Source organism: Dipodomys merriami, unplaced genomic scaffold (genome assembly GCF_024711535.1).
Source record: "Dipodomys merriami isolate MVZ:Mamm:240054 unplaced genomic scaffold, mDipMer1.0.p SCAF_37, whole genome shotgun sequence".
Classification (NCBI taxonomy): domain Eukaryota; kingdom Metazoa; phylum Chordata; class Mammalia; order Rodentia; family Heteromyidae; genus Dipodomys; species Dipodomys merriami.
The window spans coordinates 1,915,498-1,938,166 of record NW_027205270.1 but is presented as its reverse complement, the minus strand read 5'-3'; the positions used below and the strand labels follow the sequence as shown (position 1 = coordinate 1,938,166).

At 39.8% G+C, this 22,669-nt stretch overlaps 1 protein-coding gene and 1 pseudogene across 4 annotated transcripts in view; one reads left to right on the top strand and one right to left on the bottom strand.

Moving 5' to 3' along the window:
- Window positions 1-240: 240 nt before the first annotated feature.
- On the bottom strand, window positions 241-1,132 carry LOC138804597 (ubiquitin recognition factor in ER-associated degradation protein 1 pseudogene; annotated as a pseudogene).
- Window positions 1,133-6,212: 5,080 nt separating this feature from the next.
- Window positions 6,213-22,669, top strand: part of Exoc6b (exocyst complex component 6B) — a 522,886-nt gene continuing 506,429 nt past the window's right edge. For all 4 annotated transcript variants that reach the window (XR_011365308.1, XM_069988972.1, XM_069988970.1 and 1 more), the window contains exon 1: window positions 6,213-6,442. Coding sequence is in view for 3 of the 4 variants with exons in the window: in XM_069988972.1 (XP_069845073.1) it covers window positions 6,330-6,442 (113 nt within the window). In the remaining variant the exon portion in view is untranslated. The remainder of the gene's footprint in view (window positions 6,443-22,669) is intronic.

Below are 22,669 nucleotides of genomic sequence, written 5' to 3'. Positions count from 1 at the left end.
TGTTGAGACTTGAGCTGACAGCATGAAGTAGCTGAGGTAGCCATCTATGGGACTTCAGAGGTACCTCCTTCTCCTTCCCCAAATTAAGCATACAAGGCCTGCTGTTCCACATCCAGGTCAAACTTTGTAATTTTTAGGAAACTCTAAACAAACCTTAAGTAAGCATTCTCTCAGAACCAGTAACTAAAAGCCATATATTGCAATGGGTTCTTTTATTTCCAATGGGCCAATATACCTGACTTAAGGCTTTCTCTTTCTTCCCTTTCTGTACAGTGATTGTCCTTCTCCAGAGAAGGCAACAAATCTGCCTCCAGCTTCATCTTCTTCAACCTTTTTCATCAGTGGATATGACTTTCTGATTAAAGTATTCCTACCAAGTTTAAATTCATAATTGGGAATTCCTCTTTTAATGTTTCTGAGTTTGATTGGGGAGGGAATGTGTTCCACTCCTTTCTTTTTTCCATCCAGTCTATTCCCTGAGCCAGAGAAGGCCGAAAGCCCAGCTCTCCAGCACACCACCGTGGTCAGCTTCATATTCTTACTGACTCCTGCTGAGGAATTTGTCTTTCGGGTTCTTTGTAGGCCAGGGGAGCATCAACGTCTACATTCATGTCAGGTTTGGTTTCCATCACACGCACGCAGTTCATAGATCTTCTCATTGTAGTTTATGACAATCCTATCTCCGGTAGTGAGACAGGCAAAGTTTCTCAATGCATTTTCTAATACTGCTTTGGGGTTGGTGATGTCCAAAAAGTCTTGTTTCTAAGGCTGGAATGTGTAATAGGTGGCCACTTGAAGGTTCATACTTCCCACCTGAACCAGGCTACCTTCTTCCAACAACAAATTTTGCATGATCCAGTGGGGGAGTTAAACTCCAGCACACCACAGTGCGTTATGCCGTCCGAATTCTTATCCAACAGCTTGAACAGCATGGGATAGGTAATGTTAAGACGGCAGAGTTGATCGAGGGCTGAGGGATCCGTAATAATCTTCCCTCCTTTCTCCACATCTGACCATCTAACCTGTCATTGGGCCCGGCTAGCACGGATATGGAGAAGCAGCGCTACTGGGGGGAGAAGCGATTCTGGAAGACCCTGCAAATGGGGTGGTCAAACATGTAGAAAGAGAGCATGATGGACATCGCTTTGCAGATGCCGCTTTTCTAGAGAACGTTAGGGGAGCAACCTCCAAATTCCTCCCGCAGCCGCGCTGCGCACTGATAGCTCCTATTTTTCACTTTTATGTTTTTTTGTTTTTTGTTTTGCCAGTCCTGGGGTTTGAACTCAGGGCCTGGGCTCTGTCTCCTGAGCCTCTTTGTGCTCAAAGGCTAGCACTCTACCACTTGAGCCTTACCACCATTTCTGGCTTTTTCTGAGTAGTTTATTGGAGATAAGAGACTGCCACATGGTTCAGGCAGAAAAGAGTTTATTGGAGGGAGAGCACACTGCCAGCCTGCACAAGATGGAGGAGTGCAGGGGTGCAAAGGATGTAGAGGAGGGGAAATGGAAGGAAGCGGGGAAGTGGGGCAAGGGACAAGGGATAGGTTGCAAGAAAACAAAAGCGGGGGAACTGTGATAGGGACTGATAGGAAGAGGCCAGAGGAGGTGTGGCCGCAGGGAAGACCTCAGAACCTGGGGACCTCCCACTACCCCCAGGTTCGCCAGTTACCTGGGTTACCAATGCTGGGCCTATGCTTCTAGGGAAGGAACCACATGTGCACCCAAGAAGAGCAAAGGGAAAGGGACCTTTTTCCTGGGCACACCTAACGCGGACTTTCCTGCTGGCTTCGAACAGCAAACCTCAGATCTCAGCCTCTTGAGCAGCTAGGATTACAGGTGTGAGCCACCGGCAGCCGGCCTCTTGTACTTTTTGAGCCAGAGTCATGCTCAGACTGGATTTAAACTTACCATCCCAGTGCCTCAGCCTCCTACGTGAAATTATATAGGCATGTGCCACTATTACTCATTATTCATGAATAATGAAGCTTCCAAGTGATAGAATTTTTGAGGAACACGAGTATTATGATAATTACAGTGTACTTGATGCCCCAGACCTCAAATGAGGAGAGTGTCAAAACCAGGCTCTTGGACCAACAGTTTATTGACAGAGGAGTGTGGGGAGGTTCCTGATTTAGTCATCTCCAGTGAAAGAGAAAATCAGTTGTTCTAAGTGAGTGAATGGAAGGGTGGGGTTCTGTGAAGAGATCGCCAAGGTGATGTGGAAGGGGGAAATAATACAAGCCATTTTACTCATGTGGAAACAGATGCAGAGAGGCAGAATGATTTGTTTAAGCTGGTGCAATAAACTCCAGACTGTGGTGGATGTGGGTGGGACAGACCAGACAAATGATCAAGAAATGAGCCTTGGAATCAGGTGGATCTGTCTGAATATCAGTTTCATTACTTACTGGATATCAGATCTGGGATACTACCTAAAATCTCAGCTTTCTCCTGTTTAAAGTGAGATACAAAGTATCAATTGTCAAGGAGCTTTGTTGTAAGGATTAAATGAAGTTGGCAGATATGAACTGCATCCTTTGTTTATTGTGCCTGGAAAGCTACCTTGGAGACTGTTTGTGAAGAGTCATAAATACAGGGCAATGAACATGTGCTTTATGCTAATGATTCCACTGATCCAAAGTCAACTGTATCAGAAGCATCTGGAAACTATACAGTTTATTTTAATTTTAAACATTACTTAATTATTTTTGCATTGTTGGGTATCAAACCCAAGGCCTATACATGTTAGGTAAGCACTGGACCACTGGAGACACATATTTAAATGTTTGGGTTAGAAATTCAATATAGACAAAAGGTCCTGCATCTGATACAATTGCTAGCTCCTAATGCTGGGAGTGAATCAAAGGGGCTCTGAGTGTGTGTGTGTGTGTGTGTGTGTGTGTGTGTGTGTGTGTGTGTGTGTGTGTGTGTGTGTGTGTGTGTGTGTGTGTGTGTATGCTGGTACTGGGGCTTGAAATCAGGGCTTGAGCACTGTGCTGTAGCTTTTTCACTCAAGGCTAGAATTCTACCACTTGAGCCACAGCTCCACTTCTGGCTTTTTTGGTGGTTAGAGGCAAGAGTCTAATAGACTCCTGCCTAGCCTGGCTTCAAAATGAAATCCTCAGACCTCAGCCTCCCAAGTAACTAGGATTACAGGCCTGAGCCACCTGGAACTGGCCGGGACTCTGATTCTTAGTCCAGTGTTCTCCAAGTTGCTCCATACTTACCTGCTATTTGTTCTATTTGAAGGGCATTAATTTTGGCAGTCCAAGTTCATCGGAACTTTCCTATGCCAGTCCTTCTGGACTCTTACATATTTATTGGTAAGAGTTGGGTCTTGTGTCCTTGGTAGTTAACAAACAAACAAAAACAACAGCAAAAAAACCCCACAAACAAACAAAAAAAGCAAAACAAAACCCCCCAAAACTGCCGATGTATGTCTGGTCTCTACACCAATCAGGCTCCTGTGATGGGTTGGAGTTTTTTGCTGAGTGAGATAATAAAATGGGTGCCTGAAGGGTCCTTTGTCATATATTTCAAGAGACCTTTAGAACTGTGAGAGGCAGGCTCTATATTCTCCTGACCCTTCCTACATCCATTTGAAATTGCTTTAGCATGAGTAATGGAATAAAATGAGGACACCTAGGGATTACTTAGAAACAGACAGGTTTAGCAACTTGCTCTGTTTCTGCAAACCAGGACTCGTCCTTTCTCTTCTTAGTTTATTTCTTTTAAAAAATTAAAAAAAATATTCTTAGTTGATTACTACTTTTATTAAGCAAGCAAAATATGTCCAAGGGTAACAAAATTACCTCCCTCCCCTTTCAGTCTTTCCCTTTCAGTCCTTCTCCTAACTGCCACTGTGATTAACAGCCTTTCAGAAATATTCTGTATCTGTAATATTTTATGTGCTTATATTAGAATATAGTATTATTCTTTAAAGTTTTTTGGGGGGCTGGGAAGTTGGCTCAGTGGTAGAGCGCTTGCCTTGCATGCCTGAGGCCCTGGGTTCGATTCCTCAGCACCACATAAGAAAAAAGCCAAAGTGGCGCTGTGGCTCAAGTGGTAGAGCGCTAGCCTTGAGCTGAAGAGCTGAGGGACAGCGCCCAGGCCCAGAGTTCAGGCCCCACGACCGGACCCCCCCCCCAAAAAAAAAGAAAAACTTTTTTTAGAGACATGATCCATTCACGTAGGCTAGGCTGGCCTTAGCCACTCATTCCTCTTTCCTAAGTATTCTGATTGCTGTGATTACGGTCATATACCACCAAACCCAGTTAAATATTTATTCTTTTATTTGATTTCATTTTATTTGTCAGTACTGAGGCTCGAACTCAAGGCTTGAGTGCTGTTCCTTAGCTTTTTTGCTCAATGCTGCCTCTACCACTTTTGGCATTTTGGTGGTTACCTGGAGATAAGAGTCATATTGACTTTCTTGCCCAAAATGGCTCAATCCTCAGGTGGCATGAGCCACGTGTTCCCATCTTGAATATCCTTTAAAATATTATTATGTTAAAATTATCTTTAAGTAGTTGTATCAAGGACTTGCCATCCAACAAACAGCTTATGAATACAATGCATCTTGATCAGTTTTACCCCTTTTGTCATTCTCCCCCATCCTTCCTGACCTCATCTCTTCTCTCAATTTTTGTAATTTTGTAGGATGTGCGTTGAAATTTATGACTGCATTCTCCCTCCTACTGTTCTTTAAATATTTATTCTTAAAAATGGAAACACAATCTATATATTGTTTCATGCTTTGTTTTTTTCCTACTCACTAGTGTAATTTAAAGACAGTTTTTTAATATGTTCTTTTCTTTGTTTAAAGATTGCATAATCATTCATACTATGGCTGCACCATTAGTTATTTAGTCTTGTTCTCACAGATCTTTTTCAGTTGATTACCACACTATTCTTTCAGTCACTTTGGTTCTAAACCTTAAGTACTTAACAATTTCCTCCTGGTATCCAGTAAAATCCTGACAATTCCCCTTTTACACTGTTATTCTTATCTGTCTGTTCTCTTTCATTCTCAAGGCTACTCCACTGGTTCAGGCTTTACCATTTCCTACCACATCTATCTCCATCTGCACATCTTGTGTACTTAAAATTGATCAAATTTCCTAAGGCTGTGAGATTCTGGTCAAATTACTCTCCACTTCTTTAAACAACAACAACAACAACAACAACAAACAAAACAAAACAAAACCTGGGTAGGTCTGGGAAGTTGGCTTAGTGGTAGAGTGCTTGCCTCACATGCATGAGACCCTTGGTTTGATTCCTCAGCACCACATAAGCATAAGAAAGCCGGAAGTGCTGCTGTGGCTCAAGTGGTAGTGCACTAGCCTTGAGCTGAGGAGCTAAGGGACAGGGTCCAGGCCCAGAGTTCAGCCCCTACGACTGACCAAAAAACAAAACAAAACAAAATAAAAACTATAATGATTTTCCATTCATTATGTTAGTAAAAATGTAAGCCACTTATCAATAACTTTTATTTTTAATTTGTATTCTGGGGGAGTTTATGACATGCAGATGACTAGACCAGAATCTCCAGATTGGACTTTTGTACTGAAAAAAAAAAATGTAGGTACTTCTGCTCTAGTTGGTTGCTGGATTGGTAGACCCACTAGAATAAAGTGCAAATTTATTTGCCTAGAATTTAAGGCTCTTCACATGTTTTCTCCAGTCTCATTTATTATGACTACTTCTTTACACAGTAGTGCAAATTAAATTCTTGCTGGCTGTCTGGGAGTAACTCGTAGTCACACCCTTTAACCTTCCAAGGAAGACCTGTATCAATGAAACATTCCGCACTGATCAATGTAAGCTATATTTCAGCCACGTTCTGCCTTAGACCATACTTCGGAATTCTGGAGCATTCCCTCCTGTAAGATACACTGTGAGATCTCTGTCATCTAGTTAATCCTTAAAAAAAAAAAATGCGTGAAGGGAGTCTTTTGCACTTCTCAAAAACGGCGATAAGCAAGGGTTTGCAGGTCTAGTGCCATTCACTGGCTTGATTATCCCCATATACAACGATGTCATTAAGCACTCCTGATTTATTGTGCGCTTTCAACAGGTATTTATGGATTCAATGAATAAATGAACGGAACCCAGCTCGCAGCTCTCGGGGAACTACAAATCCCAGCGAACATTGCGCGGGACGTCGCGAGCGTGATGACACCGGGGGCGTGCCGAGCCTGAGGGAGGGTTCATCCTGTGGGTTGCTGGCGGCTGGGGCGGCTGTGCAGCCTTGGGTGAGAGAGGTAGTGTGAGGGTGCGAAAGGTGATCCTGACTGAGGGAGGGGACGCTGTGCCGGGCGCCCCCATCCTATGGAGCGGAGTAAGATGGCGGAGGCGGAGAGCCTGGAGACGGCGGCAGAGCACGAGCGGATCCTGCGAGAGATCGAGAGCACCGACACGGCCTGCATCGGGCCCACGCTCAGGTACCCGGGTTACCGGGCCCTGGACGGGCGGGCACGGACAGGACCCGGGCGGGCTCCTCTGGACCGCAGTGTGAGCCGGCCCCCACAGGGCCGGCGCCGGCCACTCCCTGAGGAGAGAGACCCGCTGGCGACCTGCATCCTGCTCCGGGGCGGGTCTCTGCGCAGCCCGACGTGGGGTCCTCTCCTCACCGCCCGCGCTTCACCCCCTGGTTACTTAGGAGACTCCCTCTGCCTCCGTCGGCGGGGCAGCCTTGTTCTCCCTCCGAGGCTGGCCCCGAGCCGGGGAGCCAGGGAGATCGTCCGACAGATGGTGGCAGATCTTGCCCCTGGGGACATCCTCCTTCCCTATCCGATTCAAACCCCATTCTGCCGTAGCCCTGAGTCCCACTGTTGTGACCGAACAGCATTTCACTCCCCGGTCTGTTGCTCGAAATTTAACTCTTGCCTTCAAATCTTAACTACTTCTCGAGAAAGAGTCCTTGAAAATCTTAGGGCCTGAAAGGAAGTTTCCTTCCGCTAGTGCCTCGTTCCTGTAAACTGGTGCTCCCTAAACTCTGTCACATAGACCGCTCCTCAAGGTGCAACCCATTGTATTCTTATCGCGGAGTACAGTTTTCCCTCCTCACATCCCCTAGTTACTATTGCTTTGCATGTACACCTCCAATTTTATTTGGGGATGTACACATAAACCCTGACCTTCCTCAACTTGGCTTAAATAGCACATCTCTATCTCGGTCTGTCTATAGAGAGAAAGACATTGTGCTAAGTGATTTACAAATTAACACATCTATTAGGCTGGAACTATTATTACAGTACTTTTATTTTACAGATGAGTTATAGAGAGGTTAAGTGACTTGTCCATGGTCAGAGAGAGTAAAGTGGACTCCAAGATTCCTACTCAGGCAATCTGGATCCAACCATCCCTGTCCCCACCCCCTTTTCTTTCTTTCTTTCCTTTTCTTTTTTCCAGTGGTGGAGATGCAACCTAATGTTTTGCAGTATAATAGTCAGCACCCCATCACTGAGCTGTATCTCCATCCCACACACGGACAGCTGTTACTCTGCCTCAGTTGAGGGTTACATCTATTGTACTTCCTGTTGATACTTACTCACCAGGCCTAATTTTGAGCCACTTTTTCCTGTCTCTTCAGTTTCCTGGTGCTTTGGAACTATTTCACCCTCATCTTTTCTTTAATGCATTGTGAGCTCCATGTAGTTAATACATAGACAATTATCTTATTTTCCTTGTAAAGTTTGGGGCCACTGCTCCTGGTTTCACAAAGTACTTACTGTGGACTTTTTCATGGGGAGAGTTAGCTCAGGAAAGAGTGACTGAAGGAAGAACAGACTGAGGACCACTCTACATCTGCACAGCTTCCTTCTCTTGGGGCACAATGTTAGTAGTTTTCTTAGTGCTATCCTGAGTAGTTTGGCTTTTCCTGTGCCTCCCATCTGCTGGAAGGAACCCTGGGCATGCAAGCAAGGGCTGTACCATTGAGCTATATCCCCAACCCCTATTTAAAGTGACTTTCAGCTTTCTTTTTTTTTGAAGTCCTTCTATACACTTGCTTTTTTCCTTCATTGCGTTATGATCATGACTATTATATTACTCTCATTTCCCCTTATTGGGGTTTGAACTCAGGGCCTGGGCACTGTCCCTTGGCTTTTTCACTCTACCACTTGAGCCATACCTCTACTTCCTCATTTTCCATGTGCCTAATCTCTTAAAGGTCAGTGATTCTCATTCATAGACTAGTTTTATAATAAAGGTTTCTCACTAATATTCTCCCAAGTACATTATTAGTGGCTACTAATGCTTGTTTTTCATAAAAGCTAATGTTAGTAGTGTAACTGAGAAAGCTGTGTTCTGTTAAGAAATTTAACTGCTGAGCTTCATTGGCATTCTACCTAAGCTCCTACTGGAGCAATTGGTTTTACCAGAGTTTTTAGGAAACTTTCTCATATTCTTGTTTAATATGATGAATGACTTTAATGTAGTGTTATCTACTTACTTTATTGTAATTTATTTATTTATTTTTAACTGTCAACCAAATAGTAATGTGTATTTGTACCAGCTGAATTTTGACTTTGATTTTGTGGTATCTTGCTGGTGTGTGTGTGTGTGTGTGTGTGTGTGTGTGTGTGTGTGTGTGTGTGTGTGTGTGTGTGTGTGTGTGTGTGTGTGTGTGTGTGTGTGTGTGTGTGTGTGTGTGTGTGTGTGTTTTACTAAGGTTTGGATTCAGGGCTTTGTATTTGCTACAGTTCTACCAGTTAAGCCACATATCCAGCCCATAGTTTTTCTAGTATTTTGACTAAAATTGTCTAGTAAATTTCCCTCAAATTTTTGTCACTATCATCACTGAGTTCTTTTCCACTGGAACATTGGATTTTGTGAATCACTTAAGGTAGTTTTTTTATTTTTTTATTTTTTTAAATAGTCTGTCCTAGGGTTTAGACTCAAAAGACTTGTTTGCTCTCTCACTTTAGTCTCACCACCAAGCTTTTTTTTTTTTTTTTTTGGCTTTTGTGGGGCTTGAACCCCGGGCCTGGGCATTGTCTCTGAGCTCTTTTGTTCAATGCTAGCTAGCGCTCCACCACTTTGAGCGTTAGCATCACTTCTGGTTTTTTTGAGTAGTTAATTGGAGATGAGTCTCGCAAGCACTTTTCTGCCTGGGTTGGCTTTCTGCCTGGGTTGCCTGGCCAAACTTGCTTTTTTTTTTTTTTTTTGCAAGTTTTTGTTGGAGATAGACTGTCAGGGACTCTTCTGCCCTTGCTGGGTTTGAACTTCAGTCTTCCAGATCTCAGCCTTCTCAGTAGCTAGGATTACAGGCATGGGCCCAGTTTAAGGGATCTTTTGTCCTAAGGAGACTGTTTCTTTCTTTCTCTCTCTCTCTTTGTCTCTGTTTCTATCTGTTGGAAGAATCACTGCCAGCTTTAGTTGGCTTTCCTCACTCTTTGTATCTTTATTAGAGGATTTTGATTTATGGTTTCTTCTTTTCTTGAGAGATAACTGAATCTTAGCTCAGACGGAAAAAGTGCAATGACATAAATATCTGATGATACAAGTAGTACTGGTCTTTGTCTTTAGCTTGTCCCTGCCCATAGTCATCGGGAATGATCTCACCTTTTTCCTTAGGTCTTCCAGAGGCAACAGCATGCAAAGACTTGATGTTTAGAGCCCAGGCTTACTCTGATTGAGCCTCCATTGCCATTATCTCCTGTTTTTCCATGACCATCATGTAACTGCCTTTCTTCCATAATCTCCCACAACTCTACCTTTTAATCTCTACTTCTCTTTAGAGTATGTCTTTTCTATTTGTTTTATCTTTTCAGATAGTATTTTTATAGTAGATTCTTATATAGATTCTTTTATGGCATCAGATTCTATCCTGAATAGGTTTTTAAAAGAGAAACTATTGAGAAGTAGATATTAGATATTCCTCAAACTCTTAAGTCTTCAAAAAAAAAATCCATTTGGCTGTTACCTAACCCAACTCTTTCTATTGCCAACTATATTATTTGTGTATTATTGTTTGCTTTCTTTTCTTTTCTTTTTTTTTTTTTGTTTTTGTTTTTGGGTCTGGTCGTGGGGCCTGAACTCTGGGCCTGGGCTCTGTCCCTTAGCTCTTCAGCTTAAGGCTACCGCTCTACCATTTGAGCCACAGCACCGCTTCTGGCTTTTTTCTTTTTGCTTATATGGTGCTGAGGAATCGAACCCAGGGCCTCATGCATGCAAGGCAAGCGCTCTACCACTGAGCCACCTTCCCAGCCCTGTTTGCTTTCTTTTCTTGCTATAATACCAAGTTATTCTTCCAGTCTTTTTTTTTTTTTTTTGTCAGTTGTGGGGACTAAACTCTGGGTCTGGGCACTGTCCTTCAGCTCAGCTCTTCAGCTCAAGGTTAGCACTCTACCACTTGAGTCACAGCACCATTTCCAGCTTTTTCTACTTATGTGGTGCTGAGGAATCGAACTCGGCCTCATGAATACAAGGCAAGCACTCTACCGCTGAGCCACCTTCCCAGCCCTTATTCTTCCAGTCTTATCCTTTTATTTTGTTTGAGGAGTCATGGTAGCTTGACTTAAAAAAAAATATTGTTATTACAAAGGTGGTATACAGAGGGATTGCAATTACATGAGTCAGGTAATGAGTATGTTTCCTTTCATACAGTGTCTTCTGTTCTCTCATTCTCTCCCAGCTTTACTTTTTATGCAATAAGTATTCTTTTTTTCTTTGGTACTGGAACTTTGAACTCAGGCCTCAAGTTTACTCACACTACTTACTCTACTATCCTACTACTTGAACCATGCCTACTTGGTGCTCTACTACTTGCACCATGCTTCTAGCCTGGCTTAATTTTTTTTTCCGGTCGTGGGGCCTGAATACTGGGCCTGGGCCCTGCCCCTCAGCTCTTCAGCTCAAGGCTAGCACTCTTCCACTTGAACCACAGTGCCACGTCTGGCTTTTTCTGCTTATGTGGTGCTGTGGAATTGAACCCAGGGCCTCATGCATGCAAGGCAAGTACTCTACCACTGAGCCACCTTCCCAGCCCTGGCTTAATTTTTAAGTAGAATTTCTTGGACTTTTTTTGCTCAGGCTGGCTTCAAACCTTGATCCTTTGATCTTGGCCTTCTGAGTAGCCAGGATTAAAGGCATGAGCTATCATGCTTCAATAATTTTTAATATTGTAATATTGAAACATACATACTGCAAATGGTAGTAGATTCCCATATGTCATAAGGGAATCCTCTTTTTCCATGGTAGATCTGAAAGACTTATTTCCATACTTATAGATGCTGTTGCTAAGCAAATTCTTTTGAGAAAGCAGCCATCTTTTCCTTCTGTCTTCATTTAAAAAATTATTTTGTTAGCTGCAAGTCCATCTTTTTTCTTTCCTTTCTCTTTCTCTTTGATTTCCTTTTCCCTTTCCTTCTGTGTTTGAACCAGGGCCTGGCCCATGGTATGCAGGTGTTCTACTTCCTGAGCTTCTTGCTTGTCTCCCAGCTTAGCAAGTTCTACTTTTGTAGAGAAGTTCATGAGATGTTAGTGTTTGTCCTGTTTGTAAGTAGCATTGATTCCTGCTTTGTAGTAAAATTAAATTTTGATTGTAAATCACTCATGAACAATACCCCATATTTTCAATTTCCCCTTTCTCTCTCTCTTCTCTCCCTCCCTCCCTTCCTTCCTCTTTCCCTCCCCTTTTCTCTCTGTCTTTCTCTTCTCTCCTTCCTTCCTTCCTTCTTTCCTTCCTTCCTTCTTTCCTTCCTTCCTTCCTTCCTTTCTTCCTTCCTTCCTTCCTTCCTTCTTTCCTTCCTTCTCTCCCTTCTCTCCCTTCTTTCCCTTCTCTCCCTTCTCTCCCTTCTCTCCCTCCCTCCCTTTCTCCTTCTTTTCCTTCCTTTCTTTTATGCTGGTATGGTATGGAGCTTGAACTTAGCCTCATGCTATGCTTGGTCCTTTCTGCTCAAGGCTAGCAGTATTATAGGCATGAGCTACCTGCTCCCAGCTTTTTTTTTTTTTTTTTTTCTTTGAGACAAAATTTTACTTCCTATGTGGCCTCAGGCTGGCCTGGAACTTCTGAGTGCTGGGCTTCTGAGACTTATTCCAGCACACCTGGCTCCTGTTTTAATTTTTCAAATCCCATTTCTATTTTTATTTTGTAATATTTACCCAGTAGAAGTTATTTCCTCACTTTTCTTTTTGGATAATAGTGATTACCATTCAGTCTAATTACTAATTAATATTTTATTTTTAAAACTTTAAAAGTGAAATATATTGCCATTTAAACAATAGCTTTATTGAGATGTAATTCATATATTATGGAATCTACCCATTTAACATGTATAATTAAATGGCTTTTAGTATATTCAGAGAATTGTGCAACAATTACCACAATCTAATTTTAGGACATTTTCATCATTCCTAAAAGAAACCTAAACCCTTTAAAAGTCACTATTCTATTTTCTCTTCCTTTATGGATTTGCCTATTCTAGACCTGTGAACATTTGCTATAAATGGAATCATACAATATACTTTTGTAAGTTAGTATGTTTTCAAGGTTCATTCAATAGTAACATACCAGTTACATACTTAAAAATTATTCTTGTTATTATTTTCCTTGCTGAATAATATTCCATTGTGTGATATACCTAAGGCATAATTTCTTTCCCTTTTAGCTCATGCATAAATACAGTGTTCTATTTTAGGGCTGTTAAGAACAATGCTGAAACAAACTGAAATACTGAAACTAAAGAATACTGAAACTAAAAGAACAAACTAAAATGCTAAAAAAACCCACGAAAAATGTTAAAAACAAACCTTTTTTGACCTTTTTTTGGTGTAGAATGTGGTTTCATTTTTCTTAGGTATATATCTAGGAGTGAAACTTCTAGACTCATGTTTAATACTCTGAGGAACTGTCAGACTTTTACCTAGAGTCTGTACCACTTTACCTTCCCATAGCAATATATGATAGTTTCAGTTTCTCCATATCTTTAGCTATAATTCTTAGGATCTTTGTTATCTTAGCCATCCTAAAGAGTATGAACTTGAATCCTAGAGATCATGAACTTAATTTTTGTAATGCTGGGAATCTAACCCAGGGCATCATGCTAGGTAAGCATTCTACTGCTAAGTTACATCTCTAGCCTTTATCTCATACTCCAAATTTTAAATTTTGAGACAACTGCTCTCACACTCAAGATCCAGCTTAGCCTCCCCTGTGCTGAGATTACAGGTGTATGCCACCACATCTCATCTTTTTGTCAGTCGTGGGGCTTGAACTCTGGGCCTGGGCACTGTTCCTCAGCTCAAGGCGAGTGCTCTACCACTTGAGCCACAGCACCACTTACGGTTTTTTTGGTGGTTAATTGGAGATAAGTGTCTTATGGGACTTTCCTGCCCAGGCTGGCTTTGAACCTCCATCCTCAGATCTCAGACTCCTGAGTAGCTAGGAATTCCGGATTTGAGCTTTGGGCACCAGCTAATCTCATCTTTCTAATTGCTGAATATTGTATTTATGACTTAGAAAGCATAATTTAACAACACTAATGTCAGACTAATGTGTGTGTGTGTGTGTGTGTGTGTGTGTGTGTGTGTGTGTGTGTGTGTGTGTGTGTGTGTAGCTAGGCATGAATCACCAGCACACAGTTTTTTTTGTTTATTTTTGTGGTGGGGTCTTGCTCTGTAGCCTCATCTGGCCTTAAATTCATGATCTGCCAGCTCCAGGAGTGCTGAGATTACAAGCATGTGTCATTAGCCAAGATCACTATAGTTTTGATTTGTATTTTCCTAATTGTCATTCTTCTCTTGTAAAGTTATTGGTTGTTTATCTTTCTGGAAAACATTCAGTCTCTTTTCCTTTTTTTTTTTTTTTTGTCAGTTGCCCTTTTGTTTTTGAGTTGAAAGAGTTCTTTTCCTATTCTGAGTGTCTTCTAAGTGTGTTCTCAGATATTATTTTGCATATACTCTATCCTATTCTTTTTTGTGATGCTTACTTGAATGTTACTGTAGGGTCTGATTTAGCCCATACTCCTTGAGCCATGCGCCATTTGGAAGGACTGATTGATTGATTCTTCTCTGTCTTATCTTAAGGAAATATTTTGTGTCGTACTGCCCAGTTTTAAGATTAACATAAGATATATTAGAACCTTAGCTGTTAAATCTTTGTTGAAACATGATGTCAACATTGTAAGAAATTTGGAAATTAGAGTTAAAAAATACTTCCAATCCTCAAACGAAGTCCTTTGCTTTGGTGTATTTCTTTGTGGATTTTTGCCTTACGTATTTTGTTATTACAAAGCTGTATTCTCTTTGTTTTTACTTAAATTGTAAAAAAAAAAAAAAAAAAAAAAAAGGAAGCAAATTAGAGGATCCCTCTCCCCTTCCCATAACTTATTATATTTAAAGTCACTTGATAATTAAATACAAGGACCTGGCTCTGCTATTTTTTACATCTGTGCCTTTGGCCGCATCAATCCATATTTTGGGCTCTGCTCTGCTGCAAAGAGCAGTTAACAAACTATTAACTCAGTTTTGTAAAATCAGTTAGTCATAGTCCTTGGTACATAACACTCTCTCATTATTGGTTTATGGCCCTCTTTAATCAATTATTTTTACAAATAAGCAATCATTCAAGTAAGTGGCAAGCTTTTCCTCATCTGTAATATGTGATACTGCATAACTGTGGGAAGAATAGTAAAAAAAAAAAAAGAGAGATAAAACATCCATCTAGGAACTAGTCATTCACATAATGAGAGTCATCTACACTTTACTCTTGAATTTGCCATTTGGACCTATGCAGTTTGGTTTTGGACTTAGATTAGTTGGTTCTTATTGTATTTTGTCCTTTTTGCCCATATCTAAAGGCTATATACTCATCAGTAGCCCTGGAATACACGGTGGGTGAATGATAATGGAGGAGGAGAGATAGGAAACAGATTTATGATGTCTTTCAGGTCATGCTGTATATCCTTGGCAATCACTGAGAGGAAAGCCATTATCTCAGCCTTCTGAGTTTTAAATAATAGATCAGGCTAATTAGCATATGATAGTGCTTATTTGTATGTAGTTCCTTATGTGTAAGTCTTGCTTTTTAAATTAATATGTCACATACAGTTTTGCACAGCTTTCCATATTATGTGGCTGTATCACTTTAGTGGCTTTGTTTAGAAATAAATTTATTCATTAAGGTGTTCAGATATATATTGTGTGTCCAATACCTTTCAGGCCCTCAGGATCCTGTAGGGAAATATATATGGGTTTACCTTCTAGTGGGACACTCAGATTAAGTAAACAGATACCTGAGGTAATGCTGTTTCATGATTCAGATCATAGTGATAGGAATGTTGCTTTCAATTAGGCAGTTGCCATTCTGGCAAAAGTTTGAATAAAGAGACGAAACAAACCAAACTGTAGGCTTTTTTTTTTTTGTTTTTGTTTTTTTGTTTTTTAATACCTTTTATAAAGACCATAGCAAGTAGCCATGTGCTGAAGGGCTCACACCTGTAATCCTAGCTACTTAGGAGGCTCAGTCTGAGGATTGCGATTTGAAGCCAGCCTGGGCAGGAAAGTCCATGAGACTCTTATCTCCAATAAATTACTCAGAAAAAGCCAGAAGTGGCACTGTGGCTCAAGTGGTAGAATGCTAGCCTTGAATACAAAGAGGCTCAGGAGCAGTGCCCAGGCCCTGAGTTCAAGCCCTAGGATCAGCAAGAGAAGAGAACATAGCAAGTGCCAAAACCCCCCAGAAGAATAAGGGTTATTTAGGATCTAGGTCATATATATTAAGGGAGAAACTTTGACACACTGGTACTTTGGTTAAACAAGGAACATTCTGGCTGCTGTGTGGAGACAGAATGAGAGAGGAAACAGGGTAGCAGTACTGAGGAGCAAGAGATGTATATGGCATATAATAAGTTGTTAGGTACTAAGGTATGTAGTTGGTTTAGACTTTTTTTTTGGTGCCAGTCTTTGGGCTTGAACTCTGGGTCTAGGAGCTATCCTTTAGCTTTTTTGCTTAAGGCTGGTGCTTTATCGATTGAGCTACAGCATTACTTAATGGCTTTTTGGTGGATAATTGGAGATAAGAGTCTCACGGGCTGGCTTCCAACTTCAGACTTCAAATCTCAGCTTCCTAAATAGTTAGGATTACAGGTGTAAGCAATGAGTGCCTGGCTAAAATGTGACCTAATTTTTAAGAAAAATCAAAATTCTTTAAAATCTGGAAAGCATCACATGCTATACTAACTTAAAATCAGGAGATTTTCTTGGTTAATGCATTGATGCCATTTAACAATGCTGCTTCGTATGGTAAAAAATTCTTAGTAAACCAGGGACACTAACATTTTATTAAATTTCTTACTTTAAAATGTAATGGTATTGATTGGCAGCAGAGGCTCATGCCTTCAAATTTTGAGATTTGAACCCTGACAGGGTGGACAAATTGGAGCAATTCTTATCTTCCTGCAAAAAACTGGAAGTGGAGGTGTAGCTTAAATGGTAGAACCTCCAGCCTTGAGTGAAAGAGCTAAGCGAATGTAAATGGGTTCCAGCCCCAGTACTGGCTTTAAAAAAAAAAAAAAAAAAAAAAAAAAAGAGCAGTTAGAGGATTTGTATCTGGGAACTTGTGAATTTGACTCTAGATTGTCTAGCAGAGAGTATAAAAAAAAGAGGCATGCTTAATTAGTTTTTATTTGAGTTATGGTATTGGGAAATATAAAAGCAGTTTCTTAAGTTATTGTTGATTGTGAGTTTTTAAGGCCAAAACATTGTTTTTCCCATCTGTCTTGACAAAGAAGGCCATGGGGTGTCATTTCATTTCCATCTACTAAATACAGCAGTATGTGATGAGCTGTTTCTTATCTTCTGCTTTAGTGAAAGCATGTGGCATCACCAATATTTAATTAGTAAAAGCAATTTTTTAGACAGCCTAAGTAAAGTGGTTCAGAAATACAGTTCCCTGCTGTTCTTTGTCTAATGAATATAAAGATTTTATAATACTTAGAATGGAAGTCAGAAATGTATTACTCTTCTCTCTCTCTCTTAGTATCATTGAAAATTCTTGAGTCTCTTAGAGAAAGGCATATTGTGTTAACTTCTAATCTGAAAGAATATATGCATCGTGTATACATAATTAATTTTTCCTGGGCTGGGAAGGTGACTTAGTGGTAGAGTGCTTGCCTAGCATGCATGAAGCCATGGGTTTGATTCCTCAGTACGACATAAACAGGGGAAAAAAAAGCTGGAAATGCGTCTTGGCTCAAGTGGTAGAGCATTTGCCTTGAGCACAGAGGCTCAAGGATAGTGCCCAGGCCCAGAGTTCAAGCCCTACGACTGACCAAAAAAAAAAAAAAAAAAAAATTATTTCTTCCTAAGTACAACTTTTAGTAGTTAAGCTTTTTGCTAAAAGTATTGATGATCAGTGAATGTAAGGTTGTATTTTTTGCTTGTTCCCCAACTGATACAATCAACTGATACAAACTGATACTGCCTTTATTTGTTAAGTATAGAACAATACATGCTTTAGAAGTAAACCAACTTTGGGCAGGATTAGTATCTTATGGAGGTTGAAGAACCTGAATAAGCTACTTTATGTCTCCTTAAAAAGTAAGGGAGAGTACTGATGATCTGGCCAAAATTTCAGGTGTGTTCCAGCATTGAAATAAATGATATTCAAACTATAATGATTTTGTTTGCAACAGTTTTAAATTTGATGTTATCCCAATCCATCTATACCATTTAAAACACTGGCAATTAATACATAAATCATAGACATTAAGCTATGTAACATAAAGATATATTAGCTGGAAAAATGAATACCTTATTAAGCATGTAATTTACATAAAGCAACTAAACATACCCTATCCTGGAGTTGCAATTAAAAAAATATGTTAACGCCCAAGAAAAAATGATCAACAAATTAAATATGTAATATATATTTTCATATCTCTAATTTAGAGCTTTAAAATATGCATCACCCTGTGAAATATCTAAGTAAGAAAGAAGCATCCCAGACCTGGCACCCATGACTCACACTTGCAATCCAACCTACTCAAAAGGCTGAGACCTGAGGATTGTGGTTTAAAGTCTGCTTGGGAAGAAAAAGTCTATGAGAATTTGCTGGTGTGGCTAAAGTGGTAGAGTGCCCAGCCTTGAGTGAAAAAGCCAAGGGATAGTGCCCAGTCGGTTTAAGCCTCAGTATTGGACATTTCCACTCCCCTCCCAACAAAAAAAGGGAGAGAATTATCCCAGTGCAATCAAGTAGACTACCTTAGTGCTACTATGATGTATGCAAGGATATTGTTAAAATAACTGTCATGACAGTCTTGAAGATTAACCCATTAACATGCATCTTGCTCTGTATTGAGTATATCTTTCTTCATTTACTATTGTGAGTTATTAACCATATTAATCATTGGATAACCACCAAAGCAAAAACAATAATACATTTCTTTTTCAACAGTTTTAGCATTTGAGTATTTAGATGCCTCTAGTATGCAGAAATTCTAGTTATTCTAATGTTTGTTACATAAATAATGAAGGTGATTTTCCAAGCTGATGATTTGAATAAAAATATAAACTCTCTTGCTTTACATGGCTTTTGATTAAAAAGCTGCAGAGGTTTGACAATAGTTATTTCTTCCACATTGGGTGATATGTACATTTCTTTCCTTTTGCTTAGTGTCAGCTGTTCCTTCTGTAACGGTATTGTCAAAGCTTGTAGAATTCACAAACTTTGTAGACCACGATAAAGACAGTTTGCCCCATGGAAAAAAAAGCTGCAGAGGAACACAGGCTTTCAGTTTTTTATCAGCTTGGAACATGACAAACTCTGTGACTCAGTATTTCTTTGTCACTTCTTTTTTCATATCCCAGCCAAATGTCTTTCTTATTATTGTTCTCCATGTCTCTATTTTTAAAGCTTGGGCCTTTATGTTTTTCTCCCTTACAGATTGTGTCTTTGCTTGTTTCCGTACATGTTTGCATACCTTTGTATCTCCCTTATACTTCCTTTAATTTGTAAATTATAAACACACGTTGTTCAGTGAAACATCCAAACATGCAAGAATCATCACAATGCAACCAATTTTCATTTTCTGGGGAAGCTGTGGTGCTAGTACCTAATAAAATTCTAAAAGTATTGGTATGAAATATAATTTTATTGAGCTATATGAATGAATAAAAATAATAGACATTGGGCTTCACTGAATGTATGCTATCAAACCTTTTTAATATACAGTTTGATTTAGGGAAAGGTGTATTTATGGAGCACATTAAAATGAAGGAAAGTAGTATTGGAACTAGCCAACTATTTTGTTGCTGATGAAGTAAAAGAGTCCTAGCTGTTTGTGGGGAAGAACTGTATAATGAAAATCTTTTGCATCAGAGTAGAAAAAAAAAAATGAAGTGACATAAAAACACTTGAAATCCAAAGGAAAAAATAGGTTATTAAAAGCATTTAAGCCAGGTGCTGTTGGCTCATGCCTGTAACCCTAGTTACTCAGGAATCTGGAATCCGGAAGAATGTAATTCAAAGCTAGCTCAGTCAAGCAAGCTGAATAAGTATGAGTCCTGATTTTAAACCACAGTACCAACAACAACAACAACAACAACAAAAAATTTAAAAAAATTAAGGATAAATATGGACCTCATATAATATATTTGTTTTTGAAAATTAACCTGTTTTAAGGTAATTATAAATAATATTTATAATATAAATAATAAAGAGATACTCTGCACTATTTAGCCAGTTTCTCCCTACAGTAACATTTTGCAAAACTGTAGTAACAATGTCAGGACCAAGATACTGACATTGGACTTTGACAAGCAAGATACTGTACTACTGTTCCTCATTCCCTTTCCCTTTCTCTTCAAGATTTTATTAACATACATTATTTGTACATACATTAAGGATATTAACATATCATTGTAATGGCTTTTAAAATAAGATACCACTATTTATTTTATTTTATTGTTACTTATTTTGGGATGGTGTTGGCTATGTAGCCTAGGCTGGCCTTGAGATTATTTTTTTTTTAACTTTTCTTTTTTTTTTTTTTTTTGGTACTGGTGATCAGACTCAGGATGTTGTACTTGCTAGATAAGCACATTGCGACTAAGCTATTTTTTGTGTGGAAGTGGAGTTTGAATTCAAGTACTCAGACTTGCTGTTTCTTTGCTGGCTGGTACTCTCTCACTTGACTACTATTCTAGCCCTCATTTTTGCTGTTTAGTTTGGAGATAGCATCTCTGCCAGGCCTTTGTTTTGCATTGGATATTTTTGAGATAGGGTCTTGCTTTATGTCAGGCAAGCAGGTTTGGATGGACTGTGATCCTCCAGTCTGTGTAATCTCTGGGATGACAAATGCACCACTGCATCCAGCTATTGGTCAAGATTCAGCCTGAAGATTCTTTTTTTTTTTTTTTTTTGGGTCTGGTCGTGGGGCCTGAACTCTGGGCCTGGGTGCTGTCCTCAGCTCTTGAGCCACAGCGCCACTTCCGGCTTTTTTCTTTTTGCTTATGTGGTGCTGAGGAATCGAACCCAGGGCCTCAGGCATGAAAGGCAAGCGCTCTACCACTGAGTTACCTTCCTAGTCCCTGCCTCAAGATTCTTTTGTCCAGGAATTATGATCCCCACCAGTTTGGCTTTTTTTTTTTTTTGGTGCCGGTCCTAGGGCTTGAACTCAGGGCCTGGGTGCTGTCTCTGAGCATTTGTGCTTAAGGCTAGCTATCTACCACTTGAGCCACAGCTTTACTTTGGATTTGGGTGATTAATTGGAGATAAGAGTCTCATGGACTTTCCTGCTCTGGCTAGCTTTGTACTACCAGCCTCAGATCTCAGCCTCCTGAGCAGCTAGGATTGTAAGCCAGTGCCTGGCACAAGTGTGAACTTTCAAATTAGTTTTACAGAATGAGGAGGAATGTGTGATTATTACTTAGTCATAAAGTGAGCATTTTTTAACAAGTACATGAAAAAATGCTTGGCATAACTAAGCATCAGTGAAATAAAACTGAAATGAGATATCTCCTTATACATATTAGAAGAGCCATTTTATTAAAAAAAAAAAAAAGCAAGTATTTGTGAGCGTATTGAGAAAGGAAAGCCTTATACACCACTGGGTTGTAAATTGGTTCAGCCATTGTGGAAAACAGTATGGGATGGAAATCCCTTAAAAATTTAATTCAAAAATAAAAGAGAAAGCTAACGTGATCCCACTTTTGGATATATATGCAAAAGAAATGAGCTATATACATGTCTATGTTCATTGTAGCATTATTCACAATGGTCAAGATTTGAAGTCAACCTGAGTATCCATTGACATGTGAATGCATAGGAAAATGTGGTGTACATAGGTACACATATATGTGTACAGACATACTTCTAGTGGAAAACCTTGTTATTTGTGATAACATAGATATACTTGAAGGACATTATGCTAAATGAAATCAGCTTGGCACAAATGTTGCATGATCTGCTTTATAAGTGCAATCTAAAAAAATTGAACTCAAAGAAACCCATACAGGATAAGAATAGTGATTGTCCAAGGCTGAGAAAGAAGTCGAGGAGTTGGTAGAGAGGACAGTTTCATTTAAGATGAATATGTTCAGCGATCTGTTGTATAGCATAATTACTATAGTTAATAATAATGCATACTTGAAGACAGCTAAGAGAATGGATCTGAAATGATTTTAACAACAAAAAATTGATGTGTGGTCTGGGAATGTGGATTAGTGGTAGAGTGCTTGCCTAGTATGCATGAAGCCCTGGGTTCAATTCCTTAGTACCACATAAACAGCTAGAAGTGGCACTGTGGCTCAAATGGTAGAGTGCTAGCCTTGAGTAAAAGAAGCTCAGAGACAGTGACCAGGCCTTAGTTCAAGCCTCAGGACTGGCAAAAAAAAAAAAAAAAAAAAAAAGGTGTGAGGTGGCAGACACATTGTTAGTCATTTCATAATGTGTACTTACACCCAAACATATGCAATATCAAGTTATGAAATTATTTGTCAATTAGATCTTAATAAATCTGGATATTATAAAAACAATATTATGTATTACCATTAAAAAAGGAAACTGGTCTCTTTGTCAGTATAGAAAGTTTTGGAAAATTAGAAGCTGGGAAAATTAAGCTTCTAAATGTCTCTTAGATTTAGCCTGTCTTGATTATGGAATTTATGCTTTGGACAGCATGACCCAGAATTTACTCCTGCTATCATCAGACTTATTAAATGAGTCAGAAGTTTATTTTAGTCAATCCTAAAAAAAGAAAAAAACCCCCTCAGATGTCATCTTTGCTTTTTTTTTTTTTTTTTGCTGGGCCTTGAAGCCTGAGCCTCTTTGTGCTCAAGGCTAGTGCTCTACCACTTGTTCCACAGCACTACTTCCACCTGTAGTTTATTGTAGATAAGAGTCTCACAGGGACGGGTTAAAAAAAAAAAAAAAAAAGAGTTTCACAGACTTTTCTGCCCAGGCTGGCATTGAACTGCGATCCTCATATCTTAGCCTCCTGAGTGATAGTATTATAGGCGTGAGCCACTGGTGCTTGGCTCTTTGCATTTTTTTTTTTTTTTTTTTTTTTTTGTCGGTCGTGGGGCTTGAACTCTGGGCCTGGGTGCTGTCCTTCAGCTCTTCAGCTCAAGGCGAGCGCTCTACCACTTGAGCTACAGCGCCACTTCCGGTTTTCTGGTGGTTTATTTGAGATAGGAGTCTCACGGTCTCTCCTGCCCGGGCTGGC